Source organism: Mustela nivalis, assembly GCF_964662115.1.
Source record: "Mustela nivalis genome assembly, chromosome: 8".
In the NCBI taxonomy this organism is placed as follows: domain Eukaryota; kingdom Metazoa; phylum Chordata; class Mammalia; order Carnivora; family Mustelidae; genus Mustela; species Mustela nivalis.
In genome coordinates, this window is record NC_139027.1 from 132875806 (window position 1) to 132893703 (window position 17898).

General features: G+C 54.4%; 1 protein-coding gene across 9 annotated transcripts in view; it reads left to right on the forward strand.

The window, feature by feature from the left end:
• Positions 1 to 17334, forward strand: part of SLC9A8 (solute carrier family 9 member A8) — a 70895-nt gene extending 53561 nt beyond the window's left edge. For 5 of the 9 annotated variants that reach the window (XM_082744878.1, XM_082744880.1, XM_082744879.1 and 2 more), the window contains 6 exons: positions 1575 to 1691; positions 3884 to 3966; positions 6523 to 6634; positions 9606 to 9826; positions 12080 to 12226; positions 13073 to 17334. In XM_082744878.1, coding sequence (XP_082601004.1) covers positions 1575 to 1691; positions 3884 to 3966; positions 6523 to 6634; positions 9606 to 9826; positions 12080 to 12226; positions 13073 to 13180 — 788 coding nt within the window. In that variant the 3' untranslated portion in view covers positions 13181 to 17334. The remainder of the gene's footprint in view (positions 1 to 1574; positions 1692 to 3883; positions 3967 to 6522; positions 6635 to 9605; positions 9827 to 12079; positions 12227 to 13072) is intronic. The other 4 variants (XR_014315400.1, XR_014315401.1, XR_014315398.1 and 1 more) reach the window with 3 other exon arrangements.
• The last annotated feature ends 564 nt before the right edge of the window (positions 17335 to 17898 follow it).

The window sequence follows — 17898 nt, forward strand, 5'->3', positions numbered from 1 at the left end:
CGAGTGAAGCAAAATGCTTTGGAAACGCAGAAGCTGGGAACTTTCCCCCCTGGGTGGCGATGCTAAGGATCAAGTCCGTAAAAACTGAAATGTATCGGTGCCACGATCAAGCCCCAGGTTGCTCATCTGGACCCCGGGACTAACCGCACCGTGCATGGAGCTGTCGGGGTCGTGAGGCTACGCCATGTGCAGGGCCTGTCACAGCCCGGGCTGAACCGTTCTGAGCTGCCCCTCCGCCGTTGGGTGGAGTTCCAGCCTCAGCTTCTGGTCTCTGCCCCTTCTGTCTCGCTTTGCTTTGCCTTCCCTGGATTCTGTGGCCGTGTCAGGAAGGTTCAGCAGTCTGGGGGTGCCCCCCTGGGCCCCGCAGGAGCATAGTGGGAGACCCGCTGGAGGTCACGGTGTGTGCGTTCTCACCTAGCAGAGCAGCGGTTCGCAGCGCCGCTTGGGCTGTAGTCCTCGAGGGACACAGGGAGCCCGCCCTCTCCTTTCCCTGTCCCATCCTGTCAGGTGTGCCTCCTGGGACTGTGGGAAGCTTTGCAGGAATTCCAGTTCCTGGCAGCCTCCTTGGCAGGGAAGAATGAAAGAGCATTGGAATTTGCCTTGTTCGCACCAGGGGGTGGGTCTGCCTGGGGGGCGGGGGGGGGGGGGTATGCGGGGGGCGGGGCTTGAAACGGCCCCGAGGGTGGTTTTCACCATTTTCCAACTTTTCCAAGTGGAAAGTCAGCCCAGCATCCCTGTCTACAAAGTGGCAGGAATAAGCTACGGTTCTGCTTACAAATTTTCACTTGTAATCCGTACATTTTAGCCATTTATTTAATGGGTTTATAAAAATCTCTGCTTCCTTATGTGAAAATTAGGCCCCTTTTCTGCTGCCAAGGCAGATAATTAACCCCTCTGTGCAAAGTGCTTTGGGAGTGGTTAGGGGCTGTGGGCCACGCTCAGTCCCGAGTGAGCAGCAGGAGGTGTAAATGCATGGAGAGCTTTCAGGAAAGGACTAGATCCTTTTTTAGTCACTCCCCTCTCTCGTTATATGAGTAACTTGTGATGAAGGGAAAATTAAAATTAAAGAAAAAATATTAAAAAGTAAATAAAAATCCACCCATTCTCCACATCCAGATTCTTGTGCTCCCTTTCTGCTCCAAGAGTGCTGCACCTGCACGCGTTCCATCGTGGGTGGCAGGGACAGCTGTCACTGCACCTGCTCAGCCCCGGGCCTGTGGTGATCACTCTACATGGCTTATCTCCATTGCCCTCCTGACGGGTCCAGGGAGGGCGCTGTTAGTCCCACTGCCCAGATGAGAAAGCTGAGGCATGGAGAGGGGAAGAAGCTTAGCCCAAGGTCACCCAGCCGGTAAGGAAGCTGCCAGAGACAGGGCGCCCATAGCACTTCTCTGAAGCCTCTGGGAGGCCTCAGGTAGTACTTTCTTCCTCCTTTTTTTTATCCTTTTTCTGAAAACATGTAACACTGTAGGGCCCGGTAACTTGCAGAAAATGTGCGATATTTGTGTATCACGTAGGAGGTGCTTTTCTGCCCTGTTCATGTCTCTGTGCTTTGCCTCTTGGTTCCTCTCTAGGCATCATGGCCATCCTGTTCTCAGGCATTGTGATGTCCCACTACACGCACCATAACCTGTCCCCGGTCACCCAGATCCTTATGCAGCAGACCCTCCGGACCGTGGCCTTCCTGTGTGGTGAGTTCTGCCTCTGTGGTCCCGTGGGGGCAGGCCGGCAGCCCGTGGCTCAGCCACACACTCTTTCCCCCACGGAAAATTCCGTAGAGCCACATACTTTGCTCCCTTATCTTTTGTTTATTACTCTGGCTTTCAAATTCTATAATGTAAGCCTAACTCCTGATAACTTTCTGGAACATTCGATGCCTATAATTTTAAGACCAAAAATATTGAGAATAAATATGAACACTGGAGACTGATTAATGTTTATAACATCATAAAGTGACATTTCCAAAAACATGCCTCCTGGCACTGACATCAGTGAGGGTTAGGTGAGACAAGACTCCACAGTCAAACAAGAGCCTGGAAAATCCTGGGGGGAATATATGCTTTCAGTTTGGCGGCCGCAAGAGCATCGTGAGCTGACGCACATTGTGCGTGTCTGAGAAGGGGACGTTGTTAGAGCTTTTTCCCAGCTTGTCCACAGGCTCCTTTCCCATGAGAGCAGCTCAAAGGGCGTAACTTGAGCGCTTGTCACTGCTGCATGGGGCCCTCTGCACAGAGGACTCTCTCTGTGAGGCAGTTTCAGTGTGAGCTCTTGCTCCCCCACACTCTGATGTACCCCCTCCCCCGCCTTCTTCCTGGTTTATACGTGGCAGCGAAGGACACACACTCACACGGTCCCTTTCTGCTGGCCTCCCAGGTGGCCACGCCCCAGCTGTCATCGCCAGCACCTCCCTGGCGCTGCTGTGGGGTCTGGCTCATTTTCCAGCACTGGTTCCACGCTGTCACACACTAGGTGGCGGGGACGGGCCATGCAGAGGCTTCCTTCCGCAGCCAAGGGGGCTCAGGAACAAGAGGTCAGAGGACTTGCCCACAGTCTCGTGGCTGAAAAGGGAGTCTAGAATCCAGGTCTGTCTCTTCCTGGTCCCGGGGGTCTTTTTTCCACAGCATCCCACTCACAAAGTCCTAGCTAAGATCTCTGAGCCCGACTGTCACAATTAAAGGAATATAAAGCAACCACCCAACAATTTTGTACCCATCAGGCTGGCATGCTCCAGTTTTGCTAATACCCACTTCCAGCACGGGGATATGGGAAGCAGGCCCGTTGACAGGCATGGCCTAATGCCATCTTCGGGGAGAGTCATTGCAGCCTTGGGCTGCGCGTCAAAGCCGTGTGCTCTTTGACCCAGCAGAGCTACCCTCGGGTGGAGCCTGGATATTTGTCATAAATGGTGTTATCACCAGTAGAAACCGCCTCTGTGTCTGTTGACACCGATTTGTTAAACTAGCCGTGACGTACCAATATATTGGAATTTATGCCGCCCGGAAAAAGCATAACATAGATCTGAGTATATTCTAAATGGGCTGATTTGGAAAGATCACAAAAATGTTTATTAGATAAGAAAAAAATTCAAGGAGGGGAAGGGTGTGTATACACTCCCACTTGCAGACTTGTTCTAAAAAGATGCATGTTTAGAGAAGAACATGGCTGAAATGTTTTAAAACAGCCTCTCTGTTTTATCATGTTCAACTATTTTAAAATACAGTCCTTGTCTCCCTGATGATTAGCCTCTTCTGGGGGACATGACCATGTCAGCAGGGAGCCTAGTGCTAGGAATTCACGGGGTGCTCTTTCTTGGGTACACAAGTACCTGCTTGCACAGAGAGCAGCGTCGACTCAATCTGACCTGTGGAGTGAAGCCAAGAGTCGGAAATGCCCCTCTCCCTGCAGATCCTGCCGGGACAAGCTGTCTTCCCAACCTGTGGCAGCATTAAATGCGTGTCATCACTCTAGCTTTGGCTGCCCTGGCAAGAAAGTTAACCGAGGGACCTTTTCACACTAGGAATGTGGTATCTGTAGTCATTTCTCGGACTTCGCTGCAATTGGGATCCTTGCTAATGACTGTTCGACAAAGGGACAGATTCATAGATTTATCATCTTCCCCAGGTGGGAGATTATGTATTTGCATTTATTTGACAGCTGCCTCATTAAATGAGGAGATTCTGAATAAGCACGCACGTGCAGCTCGTGCGATAGAAGAAAACGAGCCGACCGATGCGCGGTTTCCAGCAAGGCATCGGGTGCCGGATTTTTCAGACAATAAGCAGAGTGTTACAGTAGATCCTGACTTGCTGTGAAATGTTTGCTTGTGTGCTGTGTCAGAAGAAAATAGTTGGGGCTGAATAATCCATTCTTTGGTTTGTTTCAGAAACATGTGTGTTTGCATTTCTTGGCCTGTCCATTTTTAGTTTCCCTCACAAGTTTGAAATTTCCTTTGTCATCTGGTGCATAGTAAGTATTTTCCTTGTTTTTTATTTAATTACTTATTTGTAGATCAATAACCACATGTTCTGGATTCATTTATGTAACTGTTAACTGCTCAAGGTCAACAGCTACATAGACACTCTTCTGTTTAAAGTTTCTTTTGTTAAAAAATCACAAACATATGATGAAGGGAGAAGGGGTGGAATTAAGGGAATGAATATCCTTGGAAAAGAATTTTTGCTTCTTTTTAAATATTAAATGACCTTGAAGGTTATGGTCTTCTCTAAAAACTACAAGTTTCTGTGTTTCTGTATTAGGTGGTAAAAGCAACTTTCAGAATTGAATGTATAATTGATCATAACCATGTAAAAACATCATGCATAGAAAAAAAAAACATGTAAAAAAATGGAGCACAACGTTTCCAGTGGTTGTAGAATTGGGGATGATTTCTTTTTCCACTTTTGCTGGATAATCTGTAATGCACATACTTCTCACTGTGGTTTTCTTCAAATGTGTCCGTTTTTGCGCGTGACCTTGGACACTTGTTTAGAGTAAAGATTACCACAGCCTTACCTCCCCAGAGGTTCACCCAGAGCAGTCATCCCTGGTGATTCTTACCATTCAGAAGGTTCGGGAAACTTACCATTGGACTCGGGGCAGCAAGGGGAAACAAATTAAAATATGAATTTAACTTAATTAAGTAATTTAAAATAGGAAAAGAAAACTTTAATCATTCACAGTAAAATCAAATCTTTTGGCAGAATGGAGTCGGGGGAGGGTAAATGTTTAGCGTTTAAAACAAAGGGGCAGCTTCCTCAGGCATCAGATGGAAGTGACATGAATGGCTTCTAACATGTGGGCATTTAGCCTGTGCTCCCAGGTCCCTCATCTGGGCCCCTTCTGTGTCTCTCACCCCTTAGTGTGAGCTCGTCTCCCATAAGCCCGCCTACTGATCCACACTGTAGTCCCTAATTTGATCTCTGTTGTCCTTTTAGATGCACTGTTAACTTAAGACAGGTGAGACACACGCCTTACTGTGCTCAGTTATCATGATTCATGTACAGTTAACTCTTATTACCAGTGCCACTTAACAGAACCCAGCTGTTGAGACTCAGACCTTTTTATAACACTATCACCTGCCATGTGCAAACCAGTGAGGCCTGCCTGTTTGGCGTGTGGGGAAACTGAGGCACAGAGAAGCTAAAGAGCCCTAAGGGAAATGATGTTTCTCCTGGTAGTGTGGGTGCTTCCACCTCTCAGTCGGCAAGAGCTCGTTGCTTTTGTCCCTGTTATCTGTCCTCCAAACTCAGGTTTCAGGGCAAAGAGAACAGCAAAAGTCAATTACAGAAAGTATAATAGTCTTTAGTGTGGTCACACCTGAAACACAGGTGTGGGAATGAAAGATTGGATTTCAGTGGGTGAAGCGAGGAGGTCCTCCCTCCACCATGAGCTGCGAGCAAGAGGAAGATGAGAAGGTGCTCCAGAGAGGGAGCTTGGTCTCCCCCGAGTGCACAGGCAGGCTGGTCCTGCCTTTCCCGGAGATAGCCCTTGCTGTTCTGATGGGTTACCTGAGACTTGCTCAGTGGTCAAGGGCACAGGCTTTGGGGGCGGAACCAAGTTTGGGGCATGGCTCCCAGTAATAAAAGCATTGCAGGGATCTAAATTTAACAAGATATAATGCATATAAAATGCCTGGCACATTGTCTGACATACAAATGTTAGATGATTGGGAGCCATTGTTAACTTGACTGTCCAAGGCATAGAGGCCAAAGCACACTCAATTCATGCTTCCTAAAAGAATAAACTTAGAGCCTGCCGAATGTACATGTGTATATTGTCTACGTATTACTAAGTTAGTTATGGTAATAACCAAGATGAAAAAAGTAAGTTAATAAGTATTTCTGGGTATCCAGTTAGATAAGATCTAAACCTTATGTAAGGCTGTATTTTTTAAGACCAACTTTGGGGATGGTTAGGAACCAAAAGCCTTGGCAAACACTTGCCAGATAGGGCGCATGTGACCTTTTAGAACCTACCTACGCATTCCTTTTGCTTTGGGACTAGCATTTACGAGCAGCATTATGTGTAAGCCCTTCTCAGTCACCCCTCCTTTCCCTGAGGAGGTTGGGGGCGCCCACGGGAGGGGCAGGAACAACCTTGTCTGTCCCTCCAGAGCCAGCCCATTGGGAATGATTAGTGTAGGCCTGTCCCACGGTGAAGCACCTGTGGAAAAGTGAGAGTGCCCTTAAATTAATCCCTGGATGCTTCAGCCTGGCCCCTTGGCATTCGGTTTTGTTCTCCTGTCATAGCTTAAAGCTGGCTTTGATACCTTGTTAGTCCTCTCTTCCTGGCTGCGGAAACATAACATACAAAGTGCGATCTTCTCCCAGACTCAGAGAAACTAGCATCTCTAGCAACACGCCCCAGCTGGGTCTCTGCCTAGCGCTGCCATTCATGTCTTTCATGGCCAAGGGGAAGGCTGCATTTATTATGGGCGTGTCACAAGGTCTGTGTTAGCTTCAACAAGCTTCACTTGGAGGCCCAGCGGTTTCTGTCTACAGCTTCGTTTGTTGATCTTCGCAGGTGCTTGTGCTGTTTGGCAGAGCCGTGAACATTTTCCCTCTTTCCTACCTCCTGAATTTCTTCCGTGATCATAAAATCACCCCGAAGATGATGTTCATCATGTGGTTTAGCGGTGAGTCCAATATTGAATGAGCAGTAGACGGAAGATCGCTTATAAAGGCCTGCACGGTGTGGAGAACACGAGTGGCTCTCCGCTGGGGCCTCCGAAAGCGGGCGTGCCGCGTAAGGCAGGAATCATGCCAGTCCCCGTTTACCGGCGCCGGGTGAGTCCCACACAGACGGTGCCCCTCACAGGCTCTGTGCTGCAAGGCGAGTGGGTAGTGCTCGTCTGTTTGGCACGTGTGGAGGCTCAGGTTCAAGGGCAACGGATTTGCTTGGGTCCCCGTGACGACGGGAGGCAGAGCCAGCATTTACTGTCCTGCTCCTGCTCCTCTCGACGGGCAGCCCAAGCCCGCACGCACCGGGGACAGCTCTCACCTGCCTGCAAGCAGTGAGGGGCTCCAAAGAGAAAAGGTTCAAGTTCAAACAGTTTCACACTACAGGCTAGATTTAGCTATTTCTTTTCATCCAGTCAGAGTTCTGAGAGTTGATTGGAACATTTTCAGTTTCTGTGCAAATTCCTCTACTTTCTAGAGGAAGGGAATGATTTCATCTTTGGCTCCTAACAGACTGGATCCTTAGGCATCTTTAAATTTATTTTTGAGCAATACATCCCGTTCTTTGTACTTTCTTATTTAAATATAATAATTAAAATATTCCGTGTGGGTCGGGGTAGAGCAACATGCTTTATAAGCTGTTTTCGATCCAACAGCATATCTATACATTTCTTGCAGATTTCTCTCCTCTTTCAAAAGGCCTTGTTTAAAATATATACATATGTATATGTGTGTGAGGTATGTATGTATGTATGTATGTTTAGTGAGAGAAACTTTTTCCTCAGTCTTTCTTGCCAACGAGAAAAACATTTTTTTTCTAAAGTAGTTGATCCAAGGTCTTAAAAATCTCAAAATCTAAGAGATGTACTGGATCCTTTACATGGTTGTGTGAGCTGTTTGGGGGAGGCAGGCATGATGAGAGACCTCTGTGGGGAATGGCGGCACTGTTTTAAACAGTGAGGGAGGTCGGTCCCAGCTGTTCCTCCCAGGCCATCCCGAGCCCTCTCTCCACAGATTTTCACCCTTTCTTTCCTGGATCCTCAACCTCTGTCTTTACTGAGACATCATCGTTGAAACTCTTGGAGATTCTTCTCTTTCCCAGGAAGAAACCAGCGACTTCAACCAACATCCCTTCCGCACAGCCCCCCAGCTGCTTCCCGTCTCCCTTTGCAGCCAGACCTCCTTAAGTGGGCTGTCCTCCTCTGTTTTCTCCACTTCCTCACCTCCTGTTCATGGGCCTGAACTTGGCCTTCCCCAGGTCACCAAGCAAACTTCTGCTGCCAAGACCTGGTGGGCACAGGGCAGCCCTCGTCCAGCTGACCTCCACAGCTGTGAGCTCCTTCTTCCCACTGATCTGCGTTCTGCCTGGGGACCCTCTTCCCTGGGCTTCCAGGCCATGCTCCTGGTGGTCCTCCTTCTCAGGTTCCCCTTACAACCTTCACCAGCCCCTAAAACACTGGCATCCTCAGGATGGAGCCCCAGACCTGCTTCTGCTCTTGTGGTCTCACAAGCTCACCCATCCCGGTGGCCTCAGCATCCATCAAGTTCCCACACCCCAGAGCTCTTTGCTCTTAGATCTTGACTCATGCTTAAGTCCTCCTTCGATGCCGTGAGAGCTCATTGTCTTGGGACTGAATTTATCTTCCTGCCCAACCTCTTCTTTGCCAGCGTCCCTCTTCCACGGGAAACAGTGATGTGTGTTATGACAGAGGTCTGGCTCACTCCACGTTTGCTCTGTGTATACCTGTCCTGTGCCCAGCATTTTGTCCTCAGGCCACCAACCTGGCAGGCCCCGCTTCTAGTCCTGTGTGACAGGTGGAGAGGTGGAGTTGAGGCCTGGGGGAAAGGAGGGTGCGGTGGGGTGACCCCAGGAGCCAGACTCCAGAGCCTGCTCCCAGAGCGCCGTGTAGCACAGCCTCCTGGGACACCCCACCATTGTCTGTGCCCCTCCCTTCCCGGGCCATCCCACCTCCGGCTCACCCCTGTGGCCTGTTGCTTCCACTCTCCATGTCTCTCTTAATCCTGTCCCCTTTCTGTGCCCGTGTCTCAGGTCCGCACTGCTGCTGTGGCCAGACCCCCATCGTCCTGTGAGGCTCCAGCCTCTGTGTCTGTCAGACCCTTCACGGTGTCCCCTGCCCCGTTCTCCCCTTCTTCGGGCGCTCACCGTGGCACAAGCCCTTGTCTGTGGTCTCCCCTCCTGTTACCCTCTGGGGGGCATCGGGCAAGCCAGCACGTTCTCCAGAAGGTGCTGTTCCCAGCCCAAGGCAGCCCCTCAGCCCAGCCAGCCACCTCGCAGGGCAGCACCACAGGAGGTAAGGATGCAGCTCCCGGCAGCCTCTGGCCCGCAGCAGAGCAGCCCCGAGCCTACCGGTGCAGCCAGGAGCTGCGGGAGAGCCACATCTTCAGAAGCAAAGGGGCCTTGGTTGCTGTTGTCTGCAAGGCTGTGAGGCCCCGGGAGGACGCGTCCTCCCCTCAGTCTCGCGTCCTCATCTGCCTGTGGTGGAGAGTCGCAGGGCCTGTTTCCCAGCCCTCCTGCGAAGTTCCAGCGAGACTGTGCATGCAGAGCCCTTCGCACAGGGCCTGGCGCACACACAGGGACGGCTCAGTCTACACTAGCTGTCAGATTTCTAGAACGTGAGCGTTGGCAGGACAGATCCTCACGCGGGCACGCAGGCACACCTGGTGCTTCAGGGCCTGGATGAGTCACCTCGTTTGACCCACTCGGCCACCTCATGAAGTGGAAATGGGATGAGGTCAGCCCCCACTTCTCTGCAGCCCGCTTCTCTCAAGCCCAGAGCCTCACAGGAGGCGGTCGTCCTCCACAGTCGGGTGCGTTAGAACATTCGATGGGTGTGAACCAGGGCTGTGCCCAGGTCCCCAGCGCCCAGTCGGTGAGGCGGCTCCTCTCACCCGCTTTCCTGCCCCCAGGCCTGCGGGGCGCCATCCCCTACGCCCTGAGTCTGCACCTGGACCTGGAGCCCATGGAGAAGCGGCAGCTCATCGGCACCACCACCATCGTCCTGGTGCTCTTCACCATCCTGCTGCTGGGCGGCAGCACCATGCCTCTCATCCGCCTCATGGACATCGAGGACGCCAAGGCGCGCCGCCGGAGCAAGAAGGACGTGAACCTCAGCAAGACAGAGAAGATGGTGAGCGGGGAGGGGACGGGCTCGGGCTCTGCCGCAGCTGGGAGGTGGGGCAACGAGACACGATCTGAGGCTCTCGGCACCTGCACACGCTCAAAAGGAGGTTGAACTGGAGTTCTGAGGCCCTTTGTGGGTGGTCCGCCAGCATCGGGCCCGGTGAAGCCACGGAGGCCGTGGAGTGGGGGCGTGGAGCCACATCAGGCTCTCCCAGCACCACCCCGTGGAAGGTTTTAAAGTCAGTCATCCTCCTCCCCCACAGTGTCTACTGAAAGCCTCCTGCTGGGGGCCTGGGGAGGGGAAAGTGCTTGCGGGCCCTCAGGGGCCGTGAGAGAGGTGGCTTCCTGGAGGACAGACAAGGGAGGTGTCTGGGGGCCCCACTGCGGTGAGCCGGAGGCTCCCAGATCCCTGGCCACCTCCTGCTTCTGTGGCTGCCCCTCCCCGCTGGCTGCCTGTCCCTGGCGTCAGCCCTCCTCGCCCTGCGTGGACCCTTAGGCCCCCTGTGCTGAGCCAAGCTCTCTGACAGGAGCAGAGGCCGTCCTTGGCCTGTGAGGCCACCTTCCTGCACTGCCCCCACCCACCTACCCCCAGTTCTAGAAATGCCTCTTTTTCTAGTTCCCTTATTTGAGGTCATCAGTAACTTTGTTCAGTCAAGGAAAGCAAAGAAATTCTCAACCAGCAGAGACAGGGACACAGCCCACTCTCCCACTGGGGTGCTCAGGACTGGCCAGATCCTGGCCTCAGGTCTCTTTGTGGCCTGGCCCATGTCTCCTCCGGCCTGGCTGGGAGGAAGCCCTTGGGGGGTCACAGTCGGGGCTGGTTCAGCACGACCCTTTCACTCTCAGAAGCCTGTCCCTGGCCACCCCCATCCCCTAACTTCCTGGTCCCTTTCTAACAAAAGACCCAGTATAGGTTCTCAGACATTGCAGGGGCTGTCAGAATTGGTGGAGGGCTCCTGGGTCTCCCCAGGTCTAAGCTGTGGCTGGAGAGAATTTGTGTTTTGAGCAGGATGCTGGGTGCCAGGTACTGCTGCCCCCCCAGCCCCACAGCCACGCTTGCTGGAGCCCGGCTCCTGCGGAACCAGGATGTATGCCCAGAGGAAGAGCAGCTGCTGCTTAGGGAATGTTCGGGAATGTTCTCTGTGGCACAGGTGCGGTGGCTGTGCACTCCTCACACCGTCTCAGGTCGCCCTGAGAACCCACAGGAAGCAGGTGCTCTCTGCTCCTCCCCAGTTTGCAGATAAGAGCGCCGGGGCACAGAGCGGTCAGGACTCCATAGTCTATGCTCTTCACCCCCATGCTCTCCATCAGCGCTCTCGAGGTGCAGGTCCCTGGATCAGCAGCTTCCCCGGGAACTTGTTAGAAAGGCGAATTCTGGGGCCCCATCCCAGACTTGCTGAATCACAACTCTGCAGGTGGGCCTAGGGGGACCAGGATTTTGTGGATTTGTAAGCCCTCCGGGTGATTCCCCCCCCCCCCAACATCCTGCACCTGCACCTGCTCCACTGCCCAGGCACCCAGTGGAGGCCACTTGGCTGTGACTTCAGATGCTATATTCACACCCTGCTGGCCTTTGGTCATCCCTGCAGCGGACGGGGCTGTCCTGGGCCTGGGGCCTGGAGCTCTGCTGGCGTTGATCTGTTGATCCAGTGAACAGAGACCTCCTCCCCCTGCAGTCCTGCCGTACTCTGGGGTAGTTGCTGTCACTCTTCTCCAGGTCCCCCCGGGATTGCCCCCCACCTCTGCACGCGTGCGCACACACACTCACACACACATACTCACTGACTGGCCAACACCTGCCCAGAGCGGAACCGCAGCTCACACAGCTATCGGCAGAAATGACAGAAGGAGCTTCCCTGTTCCACTGGCTGCGAGTGAAATCACCTAGAAGGGCAGTTCCTGTCCTGCCTGCCCATTAGGATCACCTGGAAAGCTTACAAACCAAACCCCAGTAAAAAAATAAAATAAATAAAAATGAATTAAAATCCCCCCTTAAAATAAATTCTGATTTATTCCTGATTTATTCATAATTCTCATTTACTCCTGGCTATCCGTCACATTTTTATAAACCTTCCCACCTCCCTCAGGCTCCCAGGAGACGCTTTGCTGCCCACACATGCCCCGCGCTGATCCGAAGGCACAGTTAGGGTCGGAGACACTGGTGGCCAGAAGCGAGGCGCTGCTGGGTAGGCGGGGTGGGGTGGGGGCTCTCAGGAAGAGACCAGCTCACGACCCCCGGACGGCCTTCCTCCCCGCACAGGGCAACACCATTGAGTCAGAGCACTTGTCCGAGCTCACGGAGGAGGAGTATGAAGCCCATTACATCAGGCGGCAGGACCTCAAAGGCTTCGTGTGGCTGGACGCCAAGTACCTGAACCCCTTCTTCACGCGGCGGCTAACTCAGGAGGTGGGACACATGGCGAAGGGTCCCCAACAGAGGGCGGGCGGGGGGCCAGCCAGGCCACCTCCCCCAGCTTGACCTTCCCCTTCCCAGGCGGGCAGCTGGGTATGCTGTGGAACTCAGCATCTGCTGTTTTTCCTTGCCATTTTTAGTGCTAGTTTAATAATAGACTTGTTAACGCGGTTCCGTTTTCCTGGATGATAGACGCAGGACATTGATCGGCTACTGATTCTGAGCTGAAAATTGCAAACATCCTGGGGCCTCAAGCAGTGGCCCACGGCTCAGGGCTCTTGTTCCAGCCCTCTGGGGACTGCCGGCCTCTCGGTGACAGTGAATGACACAGTCTCAGGGGGCCCGGCTCAGGCCTGCCCCACTTTGTTTCCGAGCCCACGTTCCCGCCCCACCAGTCATGGTCGCTGTCAGCATGGGAATGTTCCTGTTGCTTCGTTTCATCCTCCAAGCGACCTGTGTCATAGCCGCAGCTGCTCTCTCACCAGACAGCTGGGGAGACTGAGGCCCAGAAAGGTGCCGTAACCCCTGGAGGTCACACAGCCAAGGTGCAGCAGAGGTGGGAGCACCCCCCAGGGGTGTCTGATTCCAGAAGCCGTGTTTTTTAACATCACACCAGCCTGCCTCTTACTCCTGTTTCTGAGTGACACCTCCGGTTACCTCCACCCCCACCGAGAAAAATCCCAGTTCGAGTTTGTTGGTTAAGTCTTGGAAATTACCTGTAGCCACGTGCCCTTCCTTCCGTCTGTCCCACACCCCCACGGGGTACACAGCTCCCCACACCCTCGGCCCTGACCTGACCCAGACCCACTGACAAGGGCTTGGTTGTGTCTCCCGCTCCAGGACCTCCACCATGGGCGCATCCAGATGAAAACCCTCACCAACAAGTGGTACGAGGAGGTGCGCCAGGGCCCCTCCGGCTCCGAGGACGACGAGCAGGAGCTGCTGTGACGGAGCACAGCGCCCCGTCTGGCCTCCTCGTGGCTCCCACGACAGACGCTCAGCAAGGGCCCCGGAGGGGCTCACGTGGGGCAGCCCCCTCAGGGGAGATGGAAGCAGGGGGAAGCAAAGGCCCTGGTCTTCGGAAACCGGACGTCCCTGGCCCTTGGAGCCAGCTGTCTGCTTCCGAAGTAGGTCGCGTCCCCGGGCCTCAGCGGGCAGGACCCCTGCTCTTCGTGTTGCTTCTCAGCCCGCAGATCAGAGGGACCAGCTGTCCGGGTAAATCTTCCTTCTGCTTCTACGGCCAGGGTGCAGAGTCCTCTGCCGGACTGAGGGACCCGAGAAGAGGAGCCGTGCCCTGCTGTGGAGCCTGCCGTGACTGGGGTGCTGCGGGAGCTGGGGCTTCTGCCATTCCCAGCCATGGCCCTGCATCACAGGACCGCCTGCCTGTTCCAGCAGCACAAGGAGTCAGCCGCCATTTCCCTTTGGTCATCAAGGTCTCAGCAGCAGCTGTTCGGACCTAAGTGGTGGGCTCGGAAATCTGGAAAACCTCATGCTCCCCTTTGTGATGTTGCTTGCACTCCCTGAGAAGGAAAAACCTAGTGACCTTTTTCTTTACCTCTGCCTGGCACCTTGCAGGCCGTCTTCCTGGGCGGTGGGCAGCTGCTGCCCTCCTCTGGGAATAGTGTGAATGTTTACACTGGTTCAGCGAGGGGGCGCATGGCCCCAGTGGTGAGTCTCTTTGGAAGCTGCATCCTTGGGTTTTGAGGGGTGAGCGAGCCTAGTCTGTGGGGTCAGTGCGCCCCCTGGAGGAAGAAGCTAGAGTTACAGGGCTCGTGCCCGCAGCATCTGCTGTCTTTGAATTCAGTTCAAATTCATGCACTTTGACAAAGGAACGAGAGCCTAGCAATCACCTCCCTCGCTCGGTGGACCTTGTCCATCCAGAGGCCCCATTTCCTGGGCACCGTGGGGTCTGCCCACTGTTTGGCTACTGTCGCTTTTACTGCTAATCAGCACTTCCTCTTTCCCTGCCCCAGTTCTTCACTGGCCTGGGTCCCAGCTTCCCAGGGCCCAAGGGCAGGGGCCAGAGCAGCAGTGCTCCATGCTCCTCCCCAGCCACCCCTGCCCAGAACTCACTCACAGAGCGTCTGTATGTGCTCTCTCCCTCTCACATGCACACGCCCTGCCCCGTCCCTGGGGTCCCGGCTCCCAGCTGTCTAGGGTGAGGAGCTTAGACTCATGTTCAGGCAGAATCACTACTGACTTTTGCTTCCAGTCCTCCCCTGCCCTTAACAAACCTCATCCCTGCAAGCCTTTGCCCATCTTTGGGCCAGTGGCAACCCCCCTGGGTGGTTCAGGGTCCCTGTCTTGGGACCCAGCACACCTCTGGGGTGGTGTAATTCGTCATGTGCATGTCCTTGGTTCTCTGGGGGGACACAGCGGGCCAGCATGGACCCTGGGCGGCAGCACATACGATTCCATCTGTTCTGCCTCAGGCAGCATGGTCCTGTCAGGAAGGACTGACTTCAGAAACCACCAGGCCAGACCCCTTTCCGGAAGTGTGAGGCCAGTCAGACAGGAAGCACATGGTTTCCTTTTTATACATGCAGAGAAAATCTGCACTTGATAGGGTTAAAGTATACTCACTTGTGTTTTTGTAACCTCTCACTTTAACCTCGTAATTTAAGCCAAATAGGCATATTTTACTGCACCTGATACCATCACTGGAGGAGTAATACCGTGCATAATTCTGGTCTCCATCATTTCCTACATACTTCTACTGGAAAAGTAAGGGAAGAAGTCACAAAGGGAGGGGCCTCATCTGGCAGGAGGAGGCAGGGATCCAAGACTGGAGTGTTCCCTAATCCATAAGTAATTCACCTTTCACTTCTAAAGTTCAGGGTCTGATCTCAGAATGTGTTCCTTGCATTGTAAACTCATTAGTTTACCAGAAAATGTGGTGGGGGGCGGCTAGGAATTCAGATAAAGTAGTGAAAACAGGATCTTCTTAATTCAGACTGCCCCCTTGTCACCAGGTCCTGCCTGGCCTCCCACTTTTAGCTGAGACCTGAAAATGATGCTGTGGTAGAGAAGAGTCCCCAAGGTTGGAAGGTCCCCAAGGCCTGGCTTAGTGGGCGGGGCACGTTCTCCCATGAGCCTCTTCTGCCCCCTGCTGAAGTGAGGCTTTGGCGGGCTGGAGCCGCTTCCTGAAGAGGGAGCCTGTGTTCCTCCAGTCTGTTTCTTCACTTTTGCCACAGGCAGAGCCCGTGGAAATGTATTTTCCTGGTGCATTTTTTTTCAAGTGTCTTTGCCTGAGAATCAGAAATTTGCTGCTATCTACCTTTAGCATGCCTAATGATTCTGTTATTGGGGCCAATAAATGCCTACTAGATTAAAATATATATATATATATATTCCCTAGACAGGAATAAATCCTATCTAGGTCTAGGCCATGGGAGAGCTATAGTGCACAGACAAGGTCACACTTCAGAGGGAGGGCCTGTGGGGAAACTGGCCCTTTATCCGTGAACTGGGAAGACGTGCTGGTCTTGGGGAGCCATGTGGTGACAAGCCACACACCCAAGGCACCCGCTGCAGCCCTGTCATAGACCCCTGGGAACAACCCTTCCCTGAGGCTGGTGGTGTGGGACATGACAGGGAAAGGAGCTGGCTTGTCCTAGGTCCCCAGAGATCAGGTTTTAGGCTGGGCTGAGCCAGGGCCAGGCGGAAGGAGGCGGCTCAGCTCCATAGTCGGGTGCGCAGACGCTCGGTCCAACGGCAGAACCAAAACCCTCCCGCACCCAGGACGGCTACCTCTCTTCACAGTGGAAATGCGGGCCGGGCCCTGGCTGATGGAAGGGCCAAGGGGCAGGGCCTGGCCCAGAGTGGTGACCACCCCGGAGTACCCCAGGTCAGCCTAGGGAGCTCTGGTTTGCCTGTGGATTCCTTTATGTGCCGTGAAATGTGGAAAGGTGGACGAGTGGGGATCCTGTCCCTGAAACCCACGCCAGAGGCGCCGTCAGCGAGACTCGCCCCCGGGAGGTCTCAGTTGCGCCTTCCCACAGGGGCCGGTGCACTTGGCAGAGTCCTCAGCGGGGTGGCCGCGGCCGGGACCCCACTTCGCCCTGGTTCAGAGAGTGAGGGTGGCGCCGGGTGGTGGCTGGCTTCTCCGCCGCTGCCAAGTCCTGGGTGGCAGAGGTGCGCGCCTCCGAGCTGGGAGGAATCCGCCACAAGGATCTGCCGTCAAGTCAGACGTTCAATGCAAGGAGAGAGGGAAGAGGCACCGTGGTCCTCCCCACTCTCTCCAGCACTCGGCTGTTTGTCCTGCTGGCTGAGCTGTGTAGGGAACCACCTCAGGCGTTCTCCACGCCGCAGCCCAAGGCTCGAACTCCGTCTGCAAAGCCCCGGGCAGTTTGGTGTAAACAGAAACACCCCCAGGGAGAGGCAGGAGCCACCTTGCCTTGCATCTCCGTTCCTGCCATCTGTCACGCAAGCCGAGCTGCACGTCAGGAACCCCCCCGGGGTCGCTGGTCACCTGACAGAAGAAGGAAGCCGCCAGTTCCCCCTGGGCCGCGCCATCCCACTGGCTCACCCCATTTCTTCACCCGCCCCCCAACACCGGGCCTTCCAGACGGGGAGTTGCCTGCCAGGCCACCCAGCGCACGCCAACCTGGCCGTCGGGGCGACAGCGTGGCCACACGGGACGCGCTGTGGGCGCTGCAGGGCAGGCTCTTCTGGAAGCCCCAGCCCTGCCGGCAGGAACCGCCGCAGGCCGGGGAAGGCTCCTTGCTGACTGCCAAGCTCCGAGGTTCGTGGCTCCCCGCAGGCCGGAACGTTGTCTCCGACGCAGCCCCCGCCACGCTCGGTCTGTTCGTTGTGTTCTTCTGAGTGATTTGCTTGGGGAAAATGAAGGATTTTTTAAATTACTGCTTTTTTGTTTTAAGGACCTTTGGGAAGGTCAGGCTGCTGCTTTGTCCTGGTTCCTGAGATGATTTGCTGCTCTTCTGGAGGGGCTTCCGATCGGGTGGCTCGGGGATGGGCACCCCAGGAGCTGCCACGCCCGAGCCCCGGCCTCATCTCACTGCACTCTGTAAAGAATGCAGAAACGGCTGGAGAACAGCCATGTCACTGGCTATTTAGAAATAAACGTGAATGCTGCTGGGTGACAGGCAGTCTCTGTGCTTGTGTTCCGGTGTTGCAGATGCATGGGTCACATGCTCCTGGACTCAGCTGTGTCACCACCGACCAGACTCGGCGGGGCCAGCAGCAGACGCATTGTCCGTGGGCTTCGGATCAGGCACGCCTGGGCCTAATTCCTGCCCCTGCCCCTTAGTGAGGAGCACGTGGGGCCAAGCGGAGGGGCCTCGGACCGGCCCAGCTGCCGGCCGGCTCACAGCTGCTGCTGCCCACAGGTGGCTGGGAGGGCGTCCTCCCCGGGTCTGCTCTGCTGCTGCCCCCGGACTGCGGATCAGCCCCTGGGCGCCCCTGCCAGGCCGCGCGTGCAGGACCACGCCGGGCCTTCCTCTAGGTTCTCAATCCACGCAGCCGCGGGAGTGTGGCGGAAGGCCGTGGCGTTCTCCGCGGGAAGCCTGGAGCCTCCACTTATTTTTACCCCCTCAGTCTTCCAAAAGGCATCCAAAGCTGCTTTTGGTAACAGACACAGACCAAAAAGAAAAGAAAGAAAAAAATAAAAAAAAACACATGGAATAGAAAGTGAAAGCAGGTAGGAC